Below are 22845 nucleotides of genomic sequence, written 5' to 3' on the forward strand. Positions count from 1 at the left end.
TCCTCCACCCAATTTCCAGTGTGTGCGAGGGCCAAACTGGACCAGCAGCACAGCCATGGGAACAGGCACAGCCTCTCCAGGGCTCCCTGGCCACACTGCAGGCATGGTCACAGGGCCCCCTTGCCCCCCAGCTCAGAAAGAGAGGTGGGCAAATGGCAACTGAGTCTCCACTGACTCAAGGAGCTACTGAAAGGGGGTCAAAGTCCCACTGCCAATAAAACAAGGCTGCTCTTGGACACATGAGTCACAGCCATGTGTGGACTCTCAGACTAGCACAGGAAGTTCCTGGGGAAGGGCTGCTGAGTCAGTTCTGCCCCTGTCACCTTTCCCTGGGCATGCATACCACCACCTGGATCAGCCACTCTGCAGCCCCTCCTCTGGGAGGGTATTCTGCAACAGCAGGCAGTGGAGACCAAGTCCAGGGCTGGTGCATCCCATCCTGCTGAGCCCACATGCATCCTCCATGACACTGATCCATCCCCAGCCCTCGCTTGGGGTCAGAGTCCAATCCCAGTGCTGGAGCGGAGACTCATGGCATCTGCATCATGATGGCCACATCCTCAAACTTACTCACCCCAGCCTGGGAGTCACTCACCTGGGAGTGAGCCAGGCAGGGGCAGGGACAGCGGTAGAAAGGGAGTGGGGCTGTGGGTGGAGATGGTAGGACAGGACAGGGGTTGCACCTTTCCAGGGTGACACAGTGGCAGGGGACAGGGGCAGCCGTGGGTGAGCCGTACTCACGATGGCGGCGCAGAGCGGGTGGAAGGCGTAGGTCCCGCAGGCATAGAGGTGGGTGCTGTTCAGCCGCTGCAGGAACCGCACGTGGTTGAAGCACTCGGTCTGCAGAGGGGGAGGGCAGGTGTTACAAACCAGGAAAAGCAGGGGCAGCCCCTCCCTGGCACCCACCCAGCAGCTCTACCTTGTTGTTTTTGCCCTTCTGCAGGCAGTCCATCCGCTTCTCCGGGGAGGCTTCCCAGTGGATCTGCAAGGGGAAGAGAGACTGCTACTGCATGACCCCCATCACTGCATGGTCCCTGTCACTGTAACCTCCAGCTTTCATCAGAGCCATCAGAGATGATAAAATCCTTATTTATTTGTTTAGGGAGGGATGGTTGCTCAGAACACAAGATGGCACCCTGCACACATCCCACCAGCCTGGGGCAAGAGTGGTCCCACACCCCAATTAGTGGGCAGACATCCCAGAGCACTGCAGGAGCCTGGAGGATTTTGGGATATCCTTCCCTGGGGGAGCAAAAGAGTGTGATTCCCTCCCTGCCCTTCATTCTGCTGGGGTGTCCCTGAAACAGGCAGCTCTGAGCTTCGGTATGTCTCCCACCGCTGTCCCCATGCTGCCTGGCCGGGGAGAAGGACCAGGTGTCCACAGGGGACCTGGGGACAGACTTGGGGACATCACCTCCAGGTAGGACCTGAGATGGTGAGGGGGAGGTTGAGCAGGGATAGAGTGGCCACGATTTGGATGGGGATTGGGCAGCGTGGCTCACCGTGTGGTGGGAGCCGTCGGCCACGTCGCTGGAGTTGAGGGCGAAGATGGCTCCCCTGGCGCCCACGTAGAGGATGCCCCGCTCATCCTCCAGCAGCAGGGTGCTGTAGTTGAGGGTGTGTGCAGTGAAGCGCCGGACTCCCGACAGCTCTGCAAAGGGAACAGGGGGCTGAGGGGGACCCCGGGGCAGGCACAGCGCGAGCCACTGGGAAAAGACAAGAGAATGGAGCTGGAAGTGGGTGGGATGGCACTTGCTGAGGTTATCAGGCAGGCAGTGCTGGGTGACAGCAGTTACAGCAGGAGGAAAGGAAAGGAGAAGGTTTGGTAAAAGGCAAAAGGCATTAATCGGCCTCAGGTCACAGAGGAAATTTCTCTCTGCTAATTAAAGCACAGCTCAGGGGTGGGAGCTGCAATGTCTGTGCTGGGCATGGACCTGCCATGTTGTTTGGGAAACTGCTGAAGAAAGCAGAAACATGCTGGCAGTGACTCTGTCTCTGAACTGAGCCCAGCCAGCCCAGGGAAGGATAAAAAAACCTGAACCAAAACTGTCACACAAGGGGAGTGATTCTGCTGTGAGGCTGAGTGCTCCTGTCCACCAAGCCAATGAAACCATCCAATTTGAGGTGCTGAGAAGTGTGAGGTAGGACTCAGCCCTGGCCAGAGGGACCAGCAGGAAGTGAAAATTCTATGAAGCTTGGGACCCTGTGGGCAGCTGGAAAAGGAATGATTCCCCATTTTTCCCAGAAAATAGGCATTGCCTGGAGAGAAAAGGGCACCCCAGCTACAGTGAAACTCTCCCACCATCAATTGCTGAGTTGAGCCTCACTAATGAGGTCAATGATGCCGTGTGGATCCCATTGTCCCCAAGGGACTATGACACTGCTGGGCTCACTGACACCACAGAGGCTGGAGGTCAAGAGCTCAGTGTCAATTAGAGAAAATCATGGAAGAAAGTTTCCTGCTGACTATTTGGGCCATGAGATCCCAGTCCAGGTATGATGCCAGCTCAGGACACCCTCCAAGGGCTGCTGGGCAGGGCCAGGGGTTGGTCAGGGCTGGTTCCCTGCACATCCTCGTCCCCTTCTGGCTTTTGGGGAGATGATTTTGCCATGCTCATTTCTTTGGGGCACACAATACCAGACAGCCATGTGGGCTCTGATTTCTGGAGCCCAGGGGATCAGAGGCCCCATGTAGCCACTCTCCTAGGCTGAGCCCCTTGCTCCAGGTGGGTGGCAAAGCTTAGATGCAGTCACAATGCACCAAGGCCAGTGCCAGCAAAATCCCAAACCTCACTGCCACCACCAGGACCCACACCCCCTTACCATCAAAGGTGACTGTTGTCCTGGGGGTGGCATCCAGGTCAGTGGCAGAGCGCCGGGACGGGTAGCCCATGGCTGCCGCTGCCATGAAGAGAGTTGTCAGGAGATGTGCCGGCCCTGCGCTCATCTTCCTGCTCTCTCAGCCGCCGGGCCGGCACAGCCACTCCTCAGCACAGGCTCTCCAGCTCTCTGGGACAGGGTTGGCCACCAAACCCTCCTGAAACACAGAGTGCTGGCTCAGACACTCCTGCTGTCCCAGCACCTCACAAGCAGGCAGGCTTGGGAAGGAGCCAGCTGCACACACACATGGATGCTTGACCCAGCACGGCCTCAGACCAGGGATGGCTTCAGGGAAAAACAGACCCTCATTTGCTCAAGGGGAAAGCAAGGCATAGCACAAGGCATGGAGCCTGCAACCATCACGGAGCATGGAGGGGAGTTTGAGCACAGTGACCTTCTGCAGCATCCCCCTGGGTCAGCAACCATTCTGTCACAGCAGGGAGCTGCTTGCTGAGCACTTGGGTCAGCTGCTTGGAGGTACGTTTTCCCTCAAGTCTTCTCTGGGTTCATCCCTCATTTACCCCCAGCCTTTTGCTCCTGCAGATCCCCCTGACCAAAGGATATGTTTCAGCAGAGGCAGCTGATCTCCCCATTGCATATCACATCCAAAAAGCAGAAACATTTTTCCCTCAAAAGCAGAGAAAAGGGCTCAGGGCCAAGCCTCTCTGTGGGTCTCTTGGCACACAGGGGTACCCCAAGACCCACTGCACCCCCAGAGTGGCTGCAGCAGGAATGGCAACAGTGAGGGTCCTGGGGAGCCCAAGGTCTCCTCTCCTTCCCAAAAGCCCAGCTGACCATGTCCTGCTGTGCAAGGACATGGTCCTTGGCCCCAGCTTTGCCCCCCCTGAAGTGATGAGACTCCAGAGGACTGAGGCATTGGAAAGGATGCTTCAGGGATGTAAGGTGAAGGAAAATCCATACAGGAACTGCTTGGAAGCTTCAGCAAATCTTTTCAAGAGGAAACAATTTTTCCCTCCTGTGTTTTTCCAAAAGATTTCAGGTTCTCTTTCATCCCAAGCTGCCTTGAAGCTCCACATCTACTTCAGCTCTCACTTTCATGCATTCGATCCCTCTCAAATAACCCCCACCTCTCGCAGCTGCACTGAGCAAAGCCACTAGCTCATCTTGCAGGCACTAAGGAGGAAAAAGATGACTGGGTATCTCTGAGCTGGAGAGCTCCCAGTAAGCAACCAGCACACAAGTATTTGCTTAGAGGTTTATAAATACATATATACACCCACATACAGATATATATATATATATATAAAGCCCAAATACCTGACCCTGTAGAGAATTTGCTCAAACACGCTCACTGCAAACAATTTCCCTGAAGCAAATACTTTGCTGAGTCCCAAGAAGAAGGGAGGTAAAACCAAGGTGAAGAGGGCTTTGGGGCTGAGAAGGAGAAGTGAGGGGCCGGATGTGGATTCAGCCATAGTTCTGGAGCTTGCATCAAAGTGCTGGTTCCTTCAAGGGGTTTCAGACACAAACCTCACACCTGCACTGGCGGCTGCCCGAGAGCATTCTGGGAATGAGGCAGATGGGAAATATTTCTCCCTGCTGCCCCACTGTCCCCCCAGACCAGCACAGAGCACCCAAAAGCATCCAACCCTGGGTTTATGTAGGGTGCTGCATGCAGGGCTGAGCTCCTTGGGGAGCAGATCCCAGAGCAGGCTCGCTCCAGCTTACTCCTGTTTCCAGGACAAGCCCTGTACAGACAGAGGGTCTGCCCATGAATGACAGCACAGCAATGCAAGGCAGGTGAGTGCAGACAGACATCAAGAAGAAACAATTTGCTTTGGTGGCAACCATGTCTAGCACAAGCCAAACCCACCAAGCTTTGGGCAAACCAAGTGGTGGGGTCACACCTGGAGCACCAAAGCACCCCGGCCAGTCCCATGCTGACACATCTCCATCCTACCAGTGGGAGCAGGACCACTCTGGAAGTTACAGGGACCCTTCCCCAAGTGTCCACATGGGGACACAAGTCTGGAATCATGCACAAGCCACAAGAGCTGCTGCACCTGGGATGGGAAAGCAGAGTAGAGGAAAAACCTCCTTAAGACAAGGCAAACAATGATCTCTCATAAATGAGTAACAGCCCTGGGCGTCCTCAGCTTATCTCCCCTGCACAAACAAACCCTGAACTTTGCCTGCTGCTTGGCTCCCGATGTGCCAGGGAGCGGAGCTGGGAGTGTGGCTGGCCAGGGTGGCAGGGATGGTGTTTATCACAGGGCCAGCATGGTGCTGTGAGCCAGCCCCAGCTAACATTAACCATCATACACACCAAGCCAGTACAGGGGGAAAACAAAAATATATTAAACTGGGAGGTTGTGCAGGGTTCCTGGCTGGGCAGGGGGAAGCAGCCTCCCATGCTGTCAGGGCTGGGCTCTTCCGCTTTTTCCAGTGAAGCAGCTATGCCCATTTCCAAAGGTTCCTTTGACCGAGATCAGATGTAACTTTGTCCTAAAGAACATTTAGTCAGTTATGTTGTAAGAGCCAGTTAATATTTACTCAAGGAGAAGGGCTGTTCCAAGAATCCCTATTTTTTTTTTTAACTTTCTAGTTCTTATTTTTCATACCTAGAGTGGGGGAGAAAAAGCAAGAAGGAACTGAAACAATCCTTTACTACCCTGAGGTCAATACCCTGGTGTGCAGCCACACCAAACACCCCCAAACCCATCACTTCCCCCTTGTCAGGGTGCAAGTTCTAAGCTCAGGGTGAAGCTGAGGGCTCAGGCAGGAAGTAGAGGAGGTCTTGATCCATGGGACTCACCACTAGGACTGGGGGAAGATGGATTACACAAATCCAGCACTTCAACAAGAAATAGAAAAAAGCTGGGAATGGAAATGCACAGAGTTTTCTCTAGGGAAGGGAAACAAAAAGGGGAGATGAAGAGGCTAAAAAGCAGCAGCAGCTCCAAGAAAGCTAGGAGTTTAAGAGAAAAACTGCCCAGAAAAGCCCACCCCATTCCCCAGGAATGAGCTCCCAAGTCCCTTGGCACCTCACCTACTTCCCAGCACAGAGGGGCCAACATAGGACCTGATGGTCCAGCCTCAACTCCCACTGAGGCTCCCGTCGCTGGCTGGTGATGCTGAAGAAGCAGGACGGTGGATGCAGGACACAGGCACAGGACTGACGGACACCCCGAGAGGGGCGAAGCCAGGAACCAACTGCTCTACTCACAACGCGCAACATCCACAGAGGTAAAAGCCCACCCTCCTATCACTGGCTATCAGTGCCCCTACGGGCTTCAGCCACAGCTCCCAGCACGGAGCCGGAGCCAGGTACCGTCTCTCACCGGTGGGATGTGTTTGCTGGTCCCTGGGGAATGCAGGAAAGCAGCGGGGCAGCAGAGGCGTGCAGGCGTGGGTGAGCGCACAGGGCAGCGAGCGAGCCCTGGTCAGGTCTGACTGGGTTTATTGGGTCACCACGGGAGCTGTGTGAGCATGACTGTGCTGGCCTCAGCCTCCCACCGGCAGCCAGGCACAGCACACCCAAACGGGCTGGCCCAGTTGGCACCTCCTTAAAATCCCCATGACCAGCGTCTCTGGAGGAGCAGAAAGCTTTTGATGAGTGAATTTCACACTCTCACCAACCTGGATCTGGCCAAAGAAACAAGCCAAAGCTGGCACACACCTCAACAGCCACTGCAGCAGGACATTCTGTGGGCATAGGAGCCCCTTCCCAGCGCCCCATGGTCCTCAAAGTCACAAGGCAGCAACACCTGGGAGCACAAGGTGTTTTCAAGCTGCACTGCAAGGAAGCTGTGGTGTCTGTGGGGCTGCCAAACAGACAGGGTCTGGGAGAGACCACAGACAGGGTCTCACAGGCCCCCCATAGATGTTTCCTCAAAAAAAAAATTATGCCAGCTTTTTAATTTCAAAGGAACTCAGGAGAAAGAAAGGAAGAGGTGCATGGGAGCAGCACTTCTCCAGCTTACCCTCAGCATCCATTCTGGATGGCAGGACAGATTTGCGGAGTGGGATAAGACACTTTCCCATCCCACTCCTCCCGAGACAGCTTATAGTTGTTCCACCAAGATCTAGTAAAGCCCAAGCAGGCTCCCAGAATGGCTGCTGGACATTCCTCCTCCATCATGGGATGTTCCCCTTGGCATTACAGACTACAAGCAAGCACTGCCAGTTTCCCAGTGGGAGACAGGGATTTCCAGTGGGTCTTCTCTGGGTTATGGAGCTGCAAAACAGCCTTAACAAAATCCCCAGGCACCGCACCAGAAGACACCAATTGCACTTAGCTTTTTTTGGAGCCTGGGCACTCCAAAACCCATGCAGCCGATTCCACTCTACTCACTGATGCCAAGCCTGGCACATCCCCCTGCAGCCACTCGCATTCCCACTGTCACTGAACTGTCCCACCCCCCAGGAGATGCACTCAGGTTGCTCTCAGGTTCAGCTGAAACAGCCTGGCCCGTTCCTGGGGCAGGCTGGGGGAAAGGCACCTGCCCCAGGGGATGGTGAGGTGGGGAGAGGTCCGGGCTGCCGGGCATGGGAACAGCCAGTGAGTTATGGGAAGGGAGACAAGCCTGGCCCCAGCCTGGTGTGAGCGCGGTGCATTTTGGGCCCCCCTTCCCTGGAGGCGGCAGACCTTGGGTGGGAAATCCTGCGAGATGTGGGAAGAGGAGCCGGGATGGAGGTTGCCAGGCAACTTTAATTCAGCCCTTGACGAACTTCCAGCACTTTGCTTCTGCTGCAGAGCCCAACCAGCAAATGATAAAACATCAGATCCACCCCAAGCCCATAGTGTCCATCCATTTGTTCAAGGAGTTTGCTCCTGGCCTCGTGCCCAGATTGCCCTGCAAGGACATGGGTCCCCCGTGGCAGCACCCCCAAAGGCCAGCCCAAAACAAGCCGCTGTTCCCAGCACAGATTTGCAGGGGCAGGATTTGACCCGTGGGACTGGGCTGGCGCTGCTGCACAGATATTTCTCAACCAGACAGGATTTTTGTCAACAACACAAGAAAAAAATGCAAACTTGCCAAATGCCCTCCAGGAAGAGGGGACCCATGCTGGGTCAGGGAGAGAAGGAGCACAGTGACCTCCTGGGAGCCCCTCCCTGGGTTTATTTTTGCTTTCTTTAAACAAAACCATGCGTGACCCTGAGGTGCTTCAGCAGACACACACTAGAGCTTCCGCCATTCAGGAAGCAGATGTACTTCTCCTTTACCCAAATTTGGGATTTGGGCACAGAGAAGGGGAGGAAGAGCTGCAACTTCAGCTCCTCTCACAGAGTATCCTGCCCTGTTCCCAACGCAAAGCCCCCACGCAGAGCACAGCCATCGTGGAGCCAGGGAGGCGGGTGGGAGGCTCCTGCAGGCCATGGGAACAGGCTCTGAATTCCCACAGCAGTCCTCACCAGCCACCAGCAGAGGAGAGCACCCAGCTCTGATCCCAGAAATGTCACGGCAGGGAGGAGACATGCGAAGTAGCCAAGTGATGGATGGGAGAGAGAGTAGGGACAGTCGGGGATGTGGGACAGTGTAAGGGGCCCCAGTGCTGGAGGGAGTGGAGGGAGCCAAACATTCCTGGAAAGACAAGCTGAGCAGTCAGCAATAAAACTAACAACAGCCCAGTTTCCAAGAGATTTGCCCCCCACCCCTCCCACCCTGCCCCCAGACCCATGCCTTTATCGACATCCCCCTGCTGCATTCCTGTGGGGAATGTTGCCCACCCTACAAGGAGCAGGGATTCATGGTGTCATCCCTGCAGGGCTGCAGGGATCAGGGTGTGTTAGCTTCTCCCAAGCTCCCTGTTTTCACTAATCTCACAAGAACTCGTTCCTCTCCTCCATCAGGTCGGGTCTGATGTGAAGCAGGAGATTCAAAGGGGCTGCCAGGCAGCAACAGAGCTCAGTGCCAAGTCCCCATGAGAGATCTCCAGCCATTCCCATCCAAACCCACCCAAAAAAGTCCGACTGAGAAAATAAGGAAAGCTGCTCTGCCCTGTGCCATGGCTGCCAGGCACGGGGACAGCTCTGCTCCAGCTGCTCATGACACCACACAAGCAGACAGCAAGAGCACAGTGCCCATGACAGCAGAAGAGATCACTCCTCCACTGCCCACCCAAAAGGAGAATCCACCAACACTGTCTGTTAGTTGAAACAGTTCCCTGCCTGGGTCCAGAGGCCTTGCCAGGAGATCGCCTGGAAGGCTACAAGGAGGGGAGGCTGAAGGGCAAACCCCTGCAGCTCAGTGGTTGGACTGAGAGCACCAAGGGATGCCACAGCCAGCCCTGGACAGAGCAGCAAAACTCCCCTCACAGGAGCAATTCTTCACATGCTGGAGGCCATTAACTCTTGCAGGACAGCAGTGAGGACACAGCCCCCATGGCTCTTCCCTCTCACAGCACATCTCTCCCCTTTGGAAACGCCACAGCAGCAGCCCTGGGTTGACCCCACAGCCTGGGAGCACCTGAGAGAACAGCAGGGAGTCGTGCAACAGCCGGGAAGTGAAACCGGATGGTGCCGAGACTTTGTGGCCTCGCTCTGACTCCACTCTCACGCCTCCAACCCAGGACATGGGGGAAGCAGAGAGCAGCCACTGAGCCCTGAGATACGGGATGCAGATCCCTGGGGCTCCCACCTCCCCTATCATTAGGCAGGCTTGGTGCTAGCAACATCACCTCCAAAGCCCAACATGCTCCATCCTTTTTTCATTTGCAGCATGACAAGCTTCACCGCTGGCCGGCAGCCCCTCGGCAGCCTGGACAAACGAACAGACAGACAGCACTCCACATCACAGAAAATTCTCCCAGCAAGGGGGCGTCTGCATCCAAGTGGCTCAGCACTGGATGTGATCTGCAATTCAGCCTTCAAAGGCTTTGTGGCTGAAGCACATTGTCTCCTCAGCAGAAGCAGCAAAATAATTGTAGAATTAAATTCCCAGGAACAATTAGAAAGAAAACAAGAAAAAAAAAATCCCAACCCTAAATGTAAAAGGACATCTCAAAGCCAGCAGATTTCAGGGCTTTTTAAAGCATCTGAATCCATTTGCCCGTCCCTGTGGCTGCACTGTTTCATTTCACTGGGCTCATACAATGCAAGACACGGAATTAACTTGGGTGTTTGTTTAGAGCCGGTTTGTCTTCCAGTTATTTTACAAAGCCAGGTTTGAGTTTCAAAGATGTTTCTTGGCAATGCCTGGGGTTCCCACCGTCGGGACGGTGCAGGGCTTTCCCAAGGGGAAACAGAGGCTCAGAAATCCCACACAACCTGGGGTCCCTGGGAAGCAGGGGCAAGAGGTGGAGCACAATCCAGCTTGTCTGCAGTGAACATGGGGCTTTCTGCTGCAAGCCTGTTCCTCTCCCTTTTATTTATTCCAAAGATAAACTGTTTTCTTTTCCAAAGTCCAGCAAAACCAGATGACGGGAGCAGTTTTAGGGCTTCTAGTTTCGACAACATCTTCTTGTTTCCTTTGCTTTCCCTCCAACAAAGCTTCAATTCGGGGTCAAACCCAATTTTGATATTCCACTTTGCATTCAAAACTGCACAGCAAAAAGCAGTAACATCTGGCCTTTCCCACAGTTGTTTGCATACCGCCAGCTTTGCTGCCCCAAAATCAGATCCCCACATGATTTACATGGGCTGGGCTTTGCAACAGGCAAACAGTCTCCCTCTGTCAGGTAACGGAGGTGGGATTGTACCTGGAGGGATCTTTTAAGCAACAAGAAAAGCAGAACCCAGAGCACACCCTGAACCACGAAGATGCATCCCGGCCCCCACACAGGTTACCTGGAGCCTAACCCTGGGCCCCCTTGGTCTCTGAACAGCAGAGCTCAGGCCCCAGGAGGAAGGAGGGGGTGGCTTTGTGATGACCTTGCTGTGGCAGAGCCCTCATGCTTGTAAATCATGAGGAGCTGGTGGCACAGCCAGCCAGGAACGGAGGAATGGAGATGGCAGCGTTTCCTCCTGAAGCAGCAGCCAGGCAGGGAGCTCTCACCTTTGAACAGGAACAGGCACCCACCCAGCACCACTGTCGGGGGAGGTTACATAAAAATGTCTGGGGGCATCACCTCTCCTCTCTGACGAGCAGCAGGTCCCCAGGACGGGCCCCCTCTCACAAAACCACCCATCACATGAGGTGCTTCCCAACAAGTCTCATCAAGATGCCAAGCAGAGCCGGCGGGCAAGTGCAAGGAAATTCCCCACACGCGGCCAGGCGAGGCTGGCACCACATCTCCCCTGCACCCACCGCTGCCCTCCTGCACGGGGCCGGCAGAGGCCCCTCACCAGCCTTGCTAAGCACACCTGCACGCTTTTTCCCGGCACATGACCTGCCAGATTTGCTGAATAAACCTCCCAGCTCCAGCAAACCCGCTGCATTCCTGGTGGGTAAAGTGGTGAAATGTTCAAATAGATGTTGGAAAAGGCAGAGGGGGAGAACAAAGCCTCATCTGCAGCAGCTGAAAGGGTGGTTTGGATTTGTTGCCTTTTTTTTTTCCCCCCTCAGGTTGCAACACAAAAACAAAGTCCTGATAGGGATCTCTCCTGCTGGGGGGCAGCTCCCTGCCCCTCATCCCTCTGGGCAGAGCAAGCCTGGCCAAACCGAGATGAAGCACAGACCTGTCCTGCAGGGCACACACGCAGCATCTGCGGCTGCCAGGGTCACCCTGCCCAGCTTCGGGGTTCGGGGGGGTGGGCCCCAACCAGTGCCTGCCGCAGAGGGAAGCGAAGCAGCCGGAGCCCGCAGTGGCAGCCCAACTAGCACCAAAAATGCCGCTGTTGTTATTAATAATTTCCCTGCATCTGAGCAGAACTGCACTCCTCATCCATTTTGGGAAGCCTCTTTGTCTGAGGAGACTGGGTTTTTTGGCACCCGAAGAGCCTTTTCACGGTTCCCCCTCCCACTTCACGCTCTTGGTTTAAAGGCCAGGCACAAGTCACTGGCTCACCTGGGCACTAATAGAAAGAGCAAAGAGAGCCCCAAATTCCAGTGCTGCAGGTACTTTCTGCCTTTGGATTAGCACGAAGATGCAGAGAAGCCCCAGCACAGGCTGGTCTGCTTTGCCTGGGGGCCATCTGCAGCCCCCACAGCAATGCATCCCAAGGAGATGAATCTCGACGAGTCAAGGCTCAGACAAGCCACATTCCATGACCACCCCCTGATTTCCAAAGGGAAGGAGAGGGGGCAGGGATTGCACTGCACCACCTGCATCGGTTTTAGTACCTCATTCGAGCCATCTGAAACACCAGCTGACCCCAGGTAATGCTCAGCCTTCCCAAACACCCCCAGCAGTTCTCATCCCTACAGACCCCTGATCCCCCCAGCCTGCTGGGGAAGGAAAGGGCAGTATCCAGCCCTCCCTGCCCGGAGCTGGTGCCCCGTCTGTCGCGTTCCCTCACACCCCCAGCTTGTTCCCCCGTCACTCCTACCCAGGTCCCCCAGACCCAGCTCACTCCACACCCCAAACCTGTCCCCAAAGCAAGCTCCTGCACTGCCACCACATCCAGCATATCCCACCTCCCCTCCGGCTCTTCACCCCCAAATCCTCACCTGCATCAGCCCTACCCTGAATCCCTTACCCTGTCGTTTCCGAGGTTCTGCCCTCTTGTTTCCCCAACGCATTATTCCCTGGATTTCAACCACAGCAGGTCAGAGCCCTGCTCGTCTTTCTCTGGACCCTTCCTGTGAGCAGCACCCACACCCAGCACCTCAGAACCTGCCTGTGGACTCAGCACCCGGATCCAGCACCTGAGCAGACAGAACCAGCATTCCAAACCTCGCTTGTGGACCCCAACCAAGACCCGGCACTCCAGATCCAACAACCCAACCTGCCTGCGGACTCAGCAGCCGGACCCAGCACCCCTAATCCTACCTGCGGACTCAGCAGCTGGGATCCAGCACCCCAAACCCTACCTGCAGACCCAGACCCGACCCCGAGCCAGCACCCCAGGACTTCCCAAGCGATTCAACACCCGCACCCAGCACTCCAGATCCTGCCCGTGGGCTGATCACCCGGCCCCAGCCATGTGCGCGCAGTACCTGCACCCCGCGCACGACCGACCCAGCTTCCCGGATCCTGCCCGCGGACGCGGCGCCCAAACCCAGCACCCCCCTGGCCTGCGGACCCGCGCCCGCCCCGGCCGCCGCTGCTCGCGGCCCCTCGGTACTTGCCTGGTGGGGCGGCACGGCGGGCGAGAGCAGGGCTCGGCCGGGCTCGGCTCGGCTCGGCTCGGCTCGCAGCGCAGCCCGGCTGTCGCGGCCCCGCCGTGCGGACCGAGCCGCGCCCCGCAGCGCCCCCTGCCGGCAGCGCCGTGCGCGGGGGATCGGCCCGCAGCGTTGGGCCGCGAGGAGGAGGAGGAGGAGGAGGAGGAGGAGGAGGAGGAGGAGGAGGAGGGGAGCGGAGCAGGGCCGCCCCTGCCTGCGTTGCGTGGAAGCAGGTGGCAGCATGTCCCTGGGCAGAGTCGCGGCAGGCAGGGACGGGAGGCTACCGTGCAGCCCCCAACACCTAGAGTGGGCCGGGGGCTCACTCAGCACAAGTGGTTTGGGTGATGCAGCCCCCAAAAGCCCGTGTGAATTCCCTTTGCAAAGTCAGAGAGGCAAAGGGCTGATATCGTGGACTTAGGACTGTGAAAAAGCGTGACTGAACACGGATAAGTGCCATCCTACTCTGCCAGCACAGCAAGCACATGCTACCTGTACCATCACGCCAAAACCTCAGCCAGAGGCACCAGTGTCAGCAAAGCACAGCCCCCTCCCAGTGCCATGGTGCTCACTAAGGTGTCTTGCCCCTCAAAGTCACCCCAGCATCCTGCACTGCACGCCTGAGTCAGGCACTGTGCCCCATCTTCTCCCTGCTCTCAGCAAGTCTTGCCATTCACGCATGGCGGAAGCTTGTTTGGAAACACAGGCAGGTAATGGTTTCTCTGGGGCCCTGTGTGGAGCCTTTTTATCCTGGGTGGCTTCTGCAGCTCCTCCCCATGTGGAGGAGCTGCCAAGTCCAGGCCTGTGTTTGCTTTCCTTTCGTAAGCTTCCAGCACCTGGCCAACCTTCCCTCCTCAACCCTCACAGCAGCAGCAGGCCTCCCAAAACCAAACTCTGAGCCAACATTGTGTGTAATCAGCAGGTTGGATCTAGGGCAGTTGGAAATCAGCTGGAGCAGGAGGTGGGGAAATGCTGTACTTGTGTATGCTGAATTACAGCTCTCTTGGAGCTGGCAGGGTGGCCGGGTGATGCCAGCCTGTGGTTACAAAGCCATGTGGTGCCCAGTCGCAGCACCATCACCTCTGGATGCCAGTTCAACCCCTCCACTCCACACCAGCCCGTCCCAGGGGTGAGGTCTCCAGGAAGGGGACAAAGACCACCCCAACCCCAGACCCTGCAGACCTGGAGCCAGACCCATAGCAGGGCATAGGGCTGAGCAGGTTGTGCCACAGTTGCTGAGCATTGTTTGGGGATGAGGGCCAGCCCCAGCTGAGATTCCACCACCTTCTGGACCTCAAGGGTCAGTAAAGATGGCAGGGCCAGGGTGTTCCTGTGGGGAGCCTGACTAACATGCCATTCCCAAGGCCTCTGACTGCCAGGATCCTGCCTCCTACAAACACTATAGGTGGGAGGGAGGGTAACAGGGGTTTGAATCCCCCCAGCCCTCACCCACCAATGGGTCTCAGCTGAGGAGGGACTCATCCTAGTGCTCTTGATGACAGGTGGTTCTGTCACCCTTGCACACACTCCCCAAGCAGCCACCACCCGCTCTCCCAGCATGACATCCCAAGGCCCATTCCTTGTCCCCACTCTCAGAGCAGACGCTACCCACCTCCTGGAGCACTCCCTGCCTTCCTGCCCTCACCTCCTCTGTGCTCCAGAGGCTAATTACCATTTCCTCCTGTCCTTGGGCAAAACCCCAGCGTCTCCTCCACGCCTCACCTTGCCTCGCCCCTCTGCCCACCCTGCGGAAGTGGGAGGCCCACGCACCGGGAGCCAGGCAGGGATGGGAGCCAGGCAGGGACGTTCTTGGCCAGCCTGTCTTACCTAGGTATGGGGTGTTCAGGTGCTACAAGGCAGCTGGTGCTCCACACCCTCTCCAAACCCCATTCCCTACCTTAGCAGAGGCACAGCTGGAGTGTGAGGGGCCAGTTATGGGGAGAGGTGGTCCATGAGTGCTGGGGAAGGGGATGCCAGGGTTGGAACAGTGCTGCCCAAAGCTCCCCCTTACCCAGGGCACTGTACCCATCCCATCCTGCAGCAGCACTCCCTGCCTCCCACATGGCTGGAAGCCGAAGCCAGCACAAATTGGAGCTTCGTTAGCTGCTGGCCTTGCAGTAGGATAATTAGTGCGTGAGTGCAGAGCAAGCCGAGCCTGGCGCGACCAGCACTGGGCTTTTACAGGCCCGAGCTTGTGAGGCTTTAATTAATTAACACGAGTCATTGGCAGCTGGAAACAGATCTATTTTCAGAGCTTTGCTTGCTCTGCTGCCCCCATGAGATTAACTGTAGGAATTTAGGGCTCCAAGAGGTTGAAGGCCAGGACCTTCCTCTCTTCGCATGGCTTTCCCAAGAGTCAGAGAGGCACTTTTCCAGGCAGCAGGAGCCCAAACAGACCCAACCCTCTCCTGTACTTGCATCCCTCATATCCATGGATTAGTTCTGCTAAGCAGGAAGGTCTGGCTCCTGCTTCAACCCTAGCCCAGATCCAGGAAGGTGCTGGAAGGGGAATTTCCTATTGGGGCAGCTCTAGAATCGTAGAATCATTAAGGTTGGAAGCGATCTTCAAGATCATTGAGTCCAACCTTTGACCTGGTCAAGAAAGCCACAGCACTAAGTGCCATGTCCAGTCAATTCTTGAACATCTTCAGGGATGGTGACCCCACCATTTCGCTGTACAGTCCATTCAAATACTTAACAACACTTAAAGAGAATAAATTCTTCATGATGCCCAACTTGAACCTCCGCTGGTGCAGCTTGAGGCCATTTCCTCTTGTCATATTACTTGTTACTTGGGAGAAGATGGTGACCCTCACCCTGCTACAATCTCCTTTCAGGCAATTCCAGAGAGTGACACAGTCTCTCCAGAACATCCTTTTCTCCAGGTTAAACAACCCCAGCTCCATCATCTGCTCCTCATAGGATTTACAGCCCTACAACTCCTATCCCAGCCCAAAGCAAGGGACCCTTTGAGTCACAACATGGTGCCAGATTTTGTCTGTAGTGGTCTCTCCCTGTTACTCCAAACAGCCTTTAGGAAAAGGAAATGTTTTTGTGCACTCATCACCATCCCAGAGACTGGTTACTGTTTAATTTCCTCTTGTTGTCACTTAAACACTGTGTCCCACAGAGAGAGGACCAAGTAGAGCAGGCTCTGCTGTGTCACAGCCCCACCCATGCATGGGCCAGCTGCCCAGCATAGCACAGCCCCACCACTCCGGCACACGGCAAAACCAGGCAGATGCCAAGAGCCAGCATTTCTGAGTTCACCTGTTTCTGCCACACAACTCTACCTGTGGCAGCCAGTAGAAAAGCTCACAGCCTCTTTCACCCCCCAGATGCCCAGGGAGCCAGGGCAAAGCCATGGCAGGTCTCATGTTTCACTTGGCACCACACCCCCATCCCAGCCAGCATCCCAAATGATGCGAGGAATTATAACAGGGCCACGACACCGTGAAATATTGATGGGATTAGCACAGATCAGCTCTCCCAGCACGCAGGCTGCGCTCACCCCGAGCGGGGAGATGCGACCTGCCCGCACTCAGGTTGCAGCTCAGCTCCCAGGGCAGCAGCACTGCCAGCTGCTCCCTGCCAGAGACACTTCCCCAGCCAGCACCAGCTTTCAGCCTTCCTGCAGGGACATGCAGACCCCTCAGAGCACACAGTGATGTGATTCAGGGTGCTTAATGCATGACACTGCTCTGCCTCAAGGTCTGCTGGGGATGAACTATTGTCTGGCTTGGCTGTAGCTCGGCACCAACAGTCACCCAAGGCCCCAAGGGACCCTCACCCTGCCTGCAGTCCCAAAATGTGCCAGCTCCCAGCCCTTTTGCCCCCTCTCAGGCTTATCCTGCACAACCAAGATCTTATGGATGTCCCACACATAAGATCTTGTTCCAGACACCCTGGGGTGTCCAGGGTGGCTGTCAGAAGACCCCCACACTCCCCACGGCTCTGTGTCCCCTCTCCCACTACTGGAAACCAGGTTTGGTCAGACAGATGATTTCATTATGGATCAGAGAGGTGTAAAGACAAACAACTTAGCAGGATCAAATAGCAGCCAGGATTAAATTAGAAATACACTGGCAGGGTGCACACCATGGGAGCAGCGTGTCACAAAGGGTTCTGTTTTGGGATTGCAGCACTAGCAGGGCATTGGTACTTATCAAACCCATGGGGCTGACCAGGATTCCCAGCATTTGGTAGGAAACTGCTTCCTAAGGCAGGCCTGGCTTCTGCTCAGCAGTGCCTGCAGACTGTCTTTCCCTTGCCCCAGGTAAGAAAACTGAGATAAAACTCCGGATCTGGGATTTGGTTTGCCAGCCTCCTGTAGTCCAAGAGGCAGCAGGCATCCAACCATTTCAAGCTCCTCTCCAGACTGGCTTAAAAGCCACCTGGGAGTTACAAAATCATGGTGCTCCAGCCGCTGGGGTTTATGAAACCCACAAAGGAGTTGTGAAACTCAGGCTAAGGCTGTGCCAGCCCACACCACAGCGAGAGGCTTGTTATAAAGGCAAAACCACCAGCGGAAAAACGGGTACTTTCCCCTTCTGACATGAGAAAGCAACAAGCAAAACAGCCTTTCTCCAGGCCCCTCCATCCTTCAGCTACGCTGTGAGACCTGCACTGCTGCTTTACCTGCCTCCATGGAAAAAAAGCCCCGTGGGGAGAACACCAGCCCCATGCCACAGGGGAGTGGGGAAACCTCATCAGTCTCCTTCTCCCCTCACAGGAGCAGCCTGCCCAGATTCCAGGCCAGCAGATCTGTGTGGAGCAGAGGAACAGAAAAGACCACATGGTGTTGCCTGGACTCTGACAGCAGCACTTGGGGCTTCCCAGCAGCTGAGTACACACTCACCAGGCTTGGCTTTGTTTCTTGAGAGCGTCACGGACTCATCAAGCCAAGTGTGATGCTCCACAGATTAGCCCCGGGAAAAAAAAATATTCCAATGGGCACAGAGCATGAAAGGCTTGGGAGCCTCTTCTCTTCAAGTCATTGAGCAAACTTTCCAAACCACTGTTTCTTCAGGCTGAGAGCCAGTGGGGAAAATTACAATTGCAGAAGAATTTGTCTGAGAAAGTTATAAGGAGATGGAAAAAGGCAGGGGCAGACCAGAAGAGCCAGCCTGTGCTGCAGCCCCTCCAGCCCAAGGCTCAGCTTCAGGGAGGGATGGGACTTTTCCCCCCAGCTCAGAGTTGCTGCTTCCACTTCCTGCAAGATCACATGCTGCATTTCTCCTCCCATAAATGCTTGGCAGTGGAAATTGGGATGTTCTGCCCAAGGCCATTTGTTGATGAAGGCTGCCAGGTGCCGGCAGCCCCAGCCGCAGAGCCAAGCACCGTGCCAGGGCAGATTTTCTCAAGGGAGAAGCAGCTGAGTCACAGCAGCCTCCGATCCGTTCCCACAAGCCCGGCTGCAAGAGGCGCACGGGAGTTCACGGAGGACAGGCGCTCACACAGCGAGCTGGCAGGTTTGGGTTGGTTTGCTTGTCTGCAAACCTCTCTAAGCCAGCGGAAAGCATCTCCCTGGCTCCGGATCTGTCGGCAGCGTGCCCTCAGGGAAGGGCTGGTGAGACTGCGGGAGGGCAGGGTCCTGACCTGCCTTTCAACCAGGCAGAGCTGCTTTGGGATGCTCCTGCAGCATGGGGGGGAAACGCCAGCAGGCACTGGGAGTTCCATTAGAAAATGGAGTTTTGAAGCTCATTGTGCTGTCTTGTCCCAGCTCTGGGGCAGGAGCAGGACAAAGGTGGCTGCAGACAGGGAAGAGACAGAGGGATAGCTCCAGGAGAAGTGATTTGCTGGGCTGGACATTGACAACCCCTCTGCCCATCACCCCAGCTGCTCCCAGTAAAAGCAGGCAGGCTCCAGCCTGGCCAGGGAGCACAGGGGTGTCTCTCTCTGCTTCTGCAGTGGGGCACAGACCCCTGTGTTTCCCCTGCATGGCAGGTCAGGTCCCTGCCACACACTGCCTAGAGCAGTAACACAAATACCTGGGGTTGCATGAAGGATGGGATAAGACTGGTGGCTGTTAAAAGCTGCCCTTTTGGGTGAGCCAACCTGCACCCCCAGAGCTGAAGCCAGGAAGGTGTTATGGGCCCTGGCATCCACCCTTTGGGCCAAGCCACCAGACAGGATCCATGTCCCCATGGCTTCACCTTTTTTGCTCTCTATGTCACTGTACCCAAGCAACCTCTGTCCCAGCCCTGCCTCCTCCGGCCAAATGTTTGGATGGTCCATGGGCATCCCACCCCTCCTTCCCAGGCACCAAGCTGCTACACTGCTGTCTCTGCCACCAAAGAAGAAACAACCCCAGCAGTGCAGTAAATAACCCCCCCCCACAGCAGAGCACTGGCAAGCAGAGCTGGGCACATCCATCACTCTCGCAGTTTTTCTTCAGCTCTGACACTTTGATTGGGGCGAGGGGGTGGGGAAGGAAAGGAGCTTCCAAAATTTATGAGCTAGGATTTAAAAATACAGTCTCCCAGAAGCACTGCAAAACCCAGAGATGGTGAAGGCGAGTGGCTTAGAAGTTGCCTTTAGAAATGAATGCAAAAGCTGTGCCTGCCTTGGAAAGAGGGGCTTGAGAGACCTGCATGGCTGATGTCACAAACCACAGCCCCGGTGGGATCATTTTGCAAGTCACAGCTCTCCGTGCTGTGCATTACAAGTAAAGTGCAAGGTAGAGGTAACAAATGATGGGCTAAAATCCCTGCAGCCCAAAGGGTAATGTCACCCTCAGTGCAGACAGGACTTGGACTGTCACCTTCAATCTCCCGGAGTTTCTCCTCTACATCCCTGACCTTCCACTGGTACATGCATAAACAGCCTTCCAGCCCTTTTGGAAACAGATCCCCTTCATGCAAAGAAAAGAGCTTGTAGCCGTAAATTTAGCTGAAAACATCTCTAAACATTCCCTAGCCACAGGGAATCACGTATCAAATAATAAAGCTAAATGAATGTCAGGAAGAGCAACCACAATATTGGAGTCCTTGGTCTTTACAGATGGACTGTCCCTCAGCAGGGTGCTGCAGAATGAACAGCTGAAAAACGTTACCCAGTCATTAAAAACATCTAAAAGTAATTTAGGCTGAGTGACAATGATGCTCAAAGCAAGTTGTTTGTGGAGATAAAATGAGCTATTTCAAGCTTGCCTTTTGTTGTAGTTTTCTGTTGAAGTCAGAAAGGACTGAAAAACGCTGAGCTGACAGCCTTGCCAGCAGAGCCCTGGTGCTGTGGCAGTGCTGTGAGGAGCATCACCATGAGCTGCTCTGATCCCCCCTGCCATCATTCTCCCATATTCCCTGGAAGGATGCTCAGAATGGTCCGGGAAGATGGTCCCCAGGGCCACCTCAGCATCTTTGCTGCATTACAGTGCCATTTATGATGATGGTTTTGCTATGGAAACATCTCCTCCTAACAACAGATCTGTCAGCACGTGTCCCAAAAGCAGACCAGCATTCATTACATGGTAATTTTTGCTTCCCATGATGGAGGCGAGGGACTTATCCTTCCCATGCTTTTCTTAAAAAAAGACAGAACAAAAAAACAACCAAAAAACCAACAAAAACCCAACAAAACTGAACAATGTGAACATCTGGGTTCACCCATCAACAGCATGGCATGAGCCCAGGGTTCCTCTAAAATCTCCTCGTAAGCATATTTTTGGTGGGCTCTTTGGACACACAGAGCACTTCAAGTGCCCAGTGTTAAATATTTCAGGTGAAACATAATTCTTCTAAGTGCAGCCAGCCTTACTCTGAAGCTTCAATTCAGTGAGATTTCCCAGCAGCCTTCAGGAACTGATTTGCTTCTTGCTGGTACCTTCTCTCTGTGCTGTTCAACTGAGTTAATGTATTCCAAAACCTGATTTTTTTTTTCCTCCCCCTACATAATCAGATTTTTGGAGACTGCAGTGAGATGCCTTACAAGCAGTTTTTGTCCTTAGGTGTTTTCTGAGCAGGCTGCATCCATCACATCCTGGTGCTTTAGCACATCTCTGTATGAACAGTTCGTTCAAGAGTCAGCTGAATTCCTTTGATTCATGTTCCTGCATATCCATATAGCTAATTTACCTTTATTAAAAGAAAAAAAAAAAAAAAAAGGAAAGAAGAGGAGCTATTAAGAGGGACAGTGTCAAGGCCAGCAGAGCAAGTGCTGGAGGGCTGGGTTAATGAGCTGCCGTGCTTGCTGCTGTCCAAGTGCCCAGGCTGGCTGGAGCCAGGAGCTGCTGCCCCAGCAAGGCTGACTCAGTCCCTCACTGGGCAGACACAGGCTGCAGGGCCCTGCACCCCCCTTTGGAGTAGTCCCTATGCTTTGGGGTCCATGGTTAACCTCACTTGCTCCAGCCTCCTCCCTGGTATTTTCCAGAGGACAGGCCCTGCGTGTGTTCAGCTTGGGCCAAGCCCCTTGCCCAGCCCTAGCTGCGTCCCTGTGCTTTGGGGAGAAAGTGAAACACGACTATGGATAAATGGATTTGCCCTCACATCTCACAGGAAGATCACTCGTTCAGTCCCATGGGCCAGACAAGGATGCTGCCCCTCTGCTGCCTGTGCCAGCAAGGTCACTGAGCTGTGCCCTGGCAAGGACACTTCCAAGGACAGGGAGCAGGGAGCTCGTCACAATCATTTATTCTTGTCATTTCTGACCCTCAGGGTAGGAAGAACATCAGAGCACTGCAGGCACAAAACAACAAGCTTTGTAGGTCATATCAGCGTGTAAAGTACCATTAGGAACCACAGCACGAAGCATGAATAATACTTCCTTTATTCCATCATATACCTCAACGCCCTTTAAATAAATGCAAATGGTTTTTTGTGGACGAGGTTTGTATGAGATGCCTACTCGGGGACTCAGGGCTGAAATGGAGCTGGAGCAGTAATTTTGCTCTCCCCCTGACAAGTCAGAGTGTCCTCAGCAGTATCTGATAGGCTTAGTGACAGTCCAAGCCAACCCAGGCAGAAGAGCCAGGAGAACAGTGTAAATCTTTTTTGCAGAGATTTATGCTCTACCCATTAAACCAGAACCACAAAACACATGTCCTTCCATACTACCCTCCTCTCTCTGAAGGACACCAAGGCAGGAAAAAACTTTGAAGGACTCCAAGCCTCGAAAGGGACCTTCAAGAGCCAATCACGTCTTTTCTGAAAAGCCACCAACAGTCAGCCTCGACGGCTTAAATCCTAAAATCCTTTCAGCAAATTATGACCTCGATTACTAAAAATGATCAGATAACGCAAAGGCAGAGAGAGATGCGCAGTGAGTCATCGCCCCCAAGCACTCGAGCTCCCTTTGGTCTCAGCCGGAGTGGGGTGAGGTTGCCCCCAAGAGGCAAATGTGACACAGCAAGTAGAGAGGGAAAATGCTGAATTGTGCTCTAGTGGTACCACATAGGAAGGATTTAAAAAAAAAAAATCTTCTCATCTGCTCTTATTTGTACTTCTCCCTAGCTGCAAACATCTGTGGATGAGGTGGGAGGGGAGAGGAAGGAGGTCAACTCTGGCATGTGGCTGGCTGTGTTCTGCTGGAGTTCCTGAACCACACAACTCGTTTTCCTAGTCTCACTCACAGGGTCATTAGAAAGATCAAAAAATGTCACTGAGTTTTCTTCAGCCAAATGAAACATTTGACCCCATACACCTCACTAGGCTCCTTCAGAGTAAGGGCTGGCACCACCTTCAACAGCAACTTCTGTCTCAGGAGTGGATGGAGAGACAGAATGGTGGACATGATGGACTGTTAGGAAACTGAGAGATGACATGAAATCCCTCAGCTGTTCATGTAAAGCATACAGGCATTAACAGCA

At 54.6% G+C, this 22845-nt stretch overlaps 1 protein-coding gene across 3 annotated transcripts in view; it reads right to left on the reverse strand.

Moving 5' to 3' along the window:
* Nucleotides 1-22845, reverse strand: part of SEMA4G (semaphorin 4G) — a 29129-nt gene that overhangs the window by 5611 nt on the left and 673 nt on the right. For 2 of the 3 annotated variants that reach the window (XM_066554296.1, XM_066554295.1), the window contains exons 2-5: nucleotides 2824-3037; nucleotides 1503-1651; nucleotides 920-982; nucleotides 742-840 (exon numbers count right to left, since the gene is read on the reverse strand). In XM_066554296.1, coding sequence (XP_066410393.1) covers nucleotides 742-840; nucleotides 920-982; nucleotides 1503-1651; nucleotides 2824-2947 — 435 coding nt within the window. In that variant the 5' untranslated portion in view covers nucleotides 2948-3037. The remainder of the gene's footprint in view (nucleotides 1-741; nucleotides 841-919; nucleotides 983-1502; nucleotides 1652-2823; nucleotides 3038-22845) is intronic. The other variant, XM_066554297.1, reaches the window with a different exon arrangement.

This window comes from Molothrus aeneus, chromosome 8 (genome assembly GCF_037042795.1).
Source record: "Molothrus aeneus isolate 106 chromosome 8, BPBGC_Maene_1.0, whole genome shotgun sequence".
NCBI classification, from domain to species: Eukaryota; Metazoa; Chordata; class Aves; order Passeriformes; family Icteridae; genus Molothrus; species Molothrus aeneus.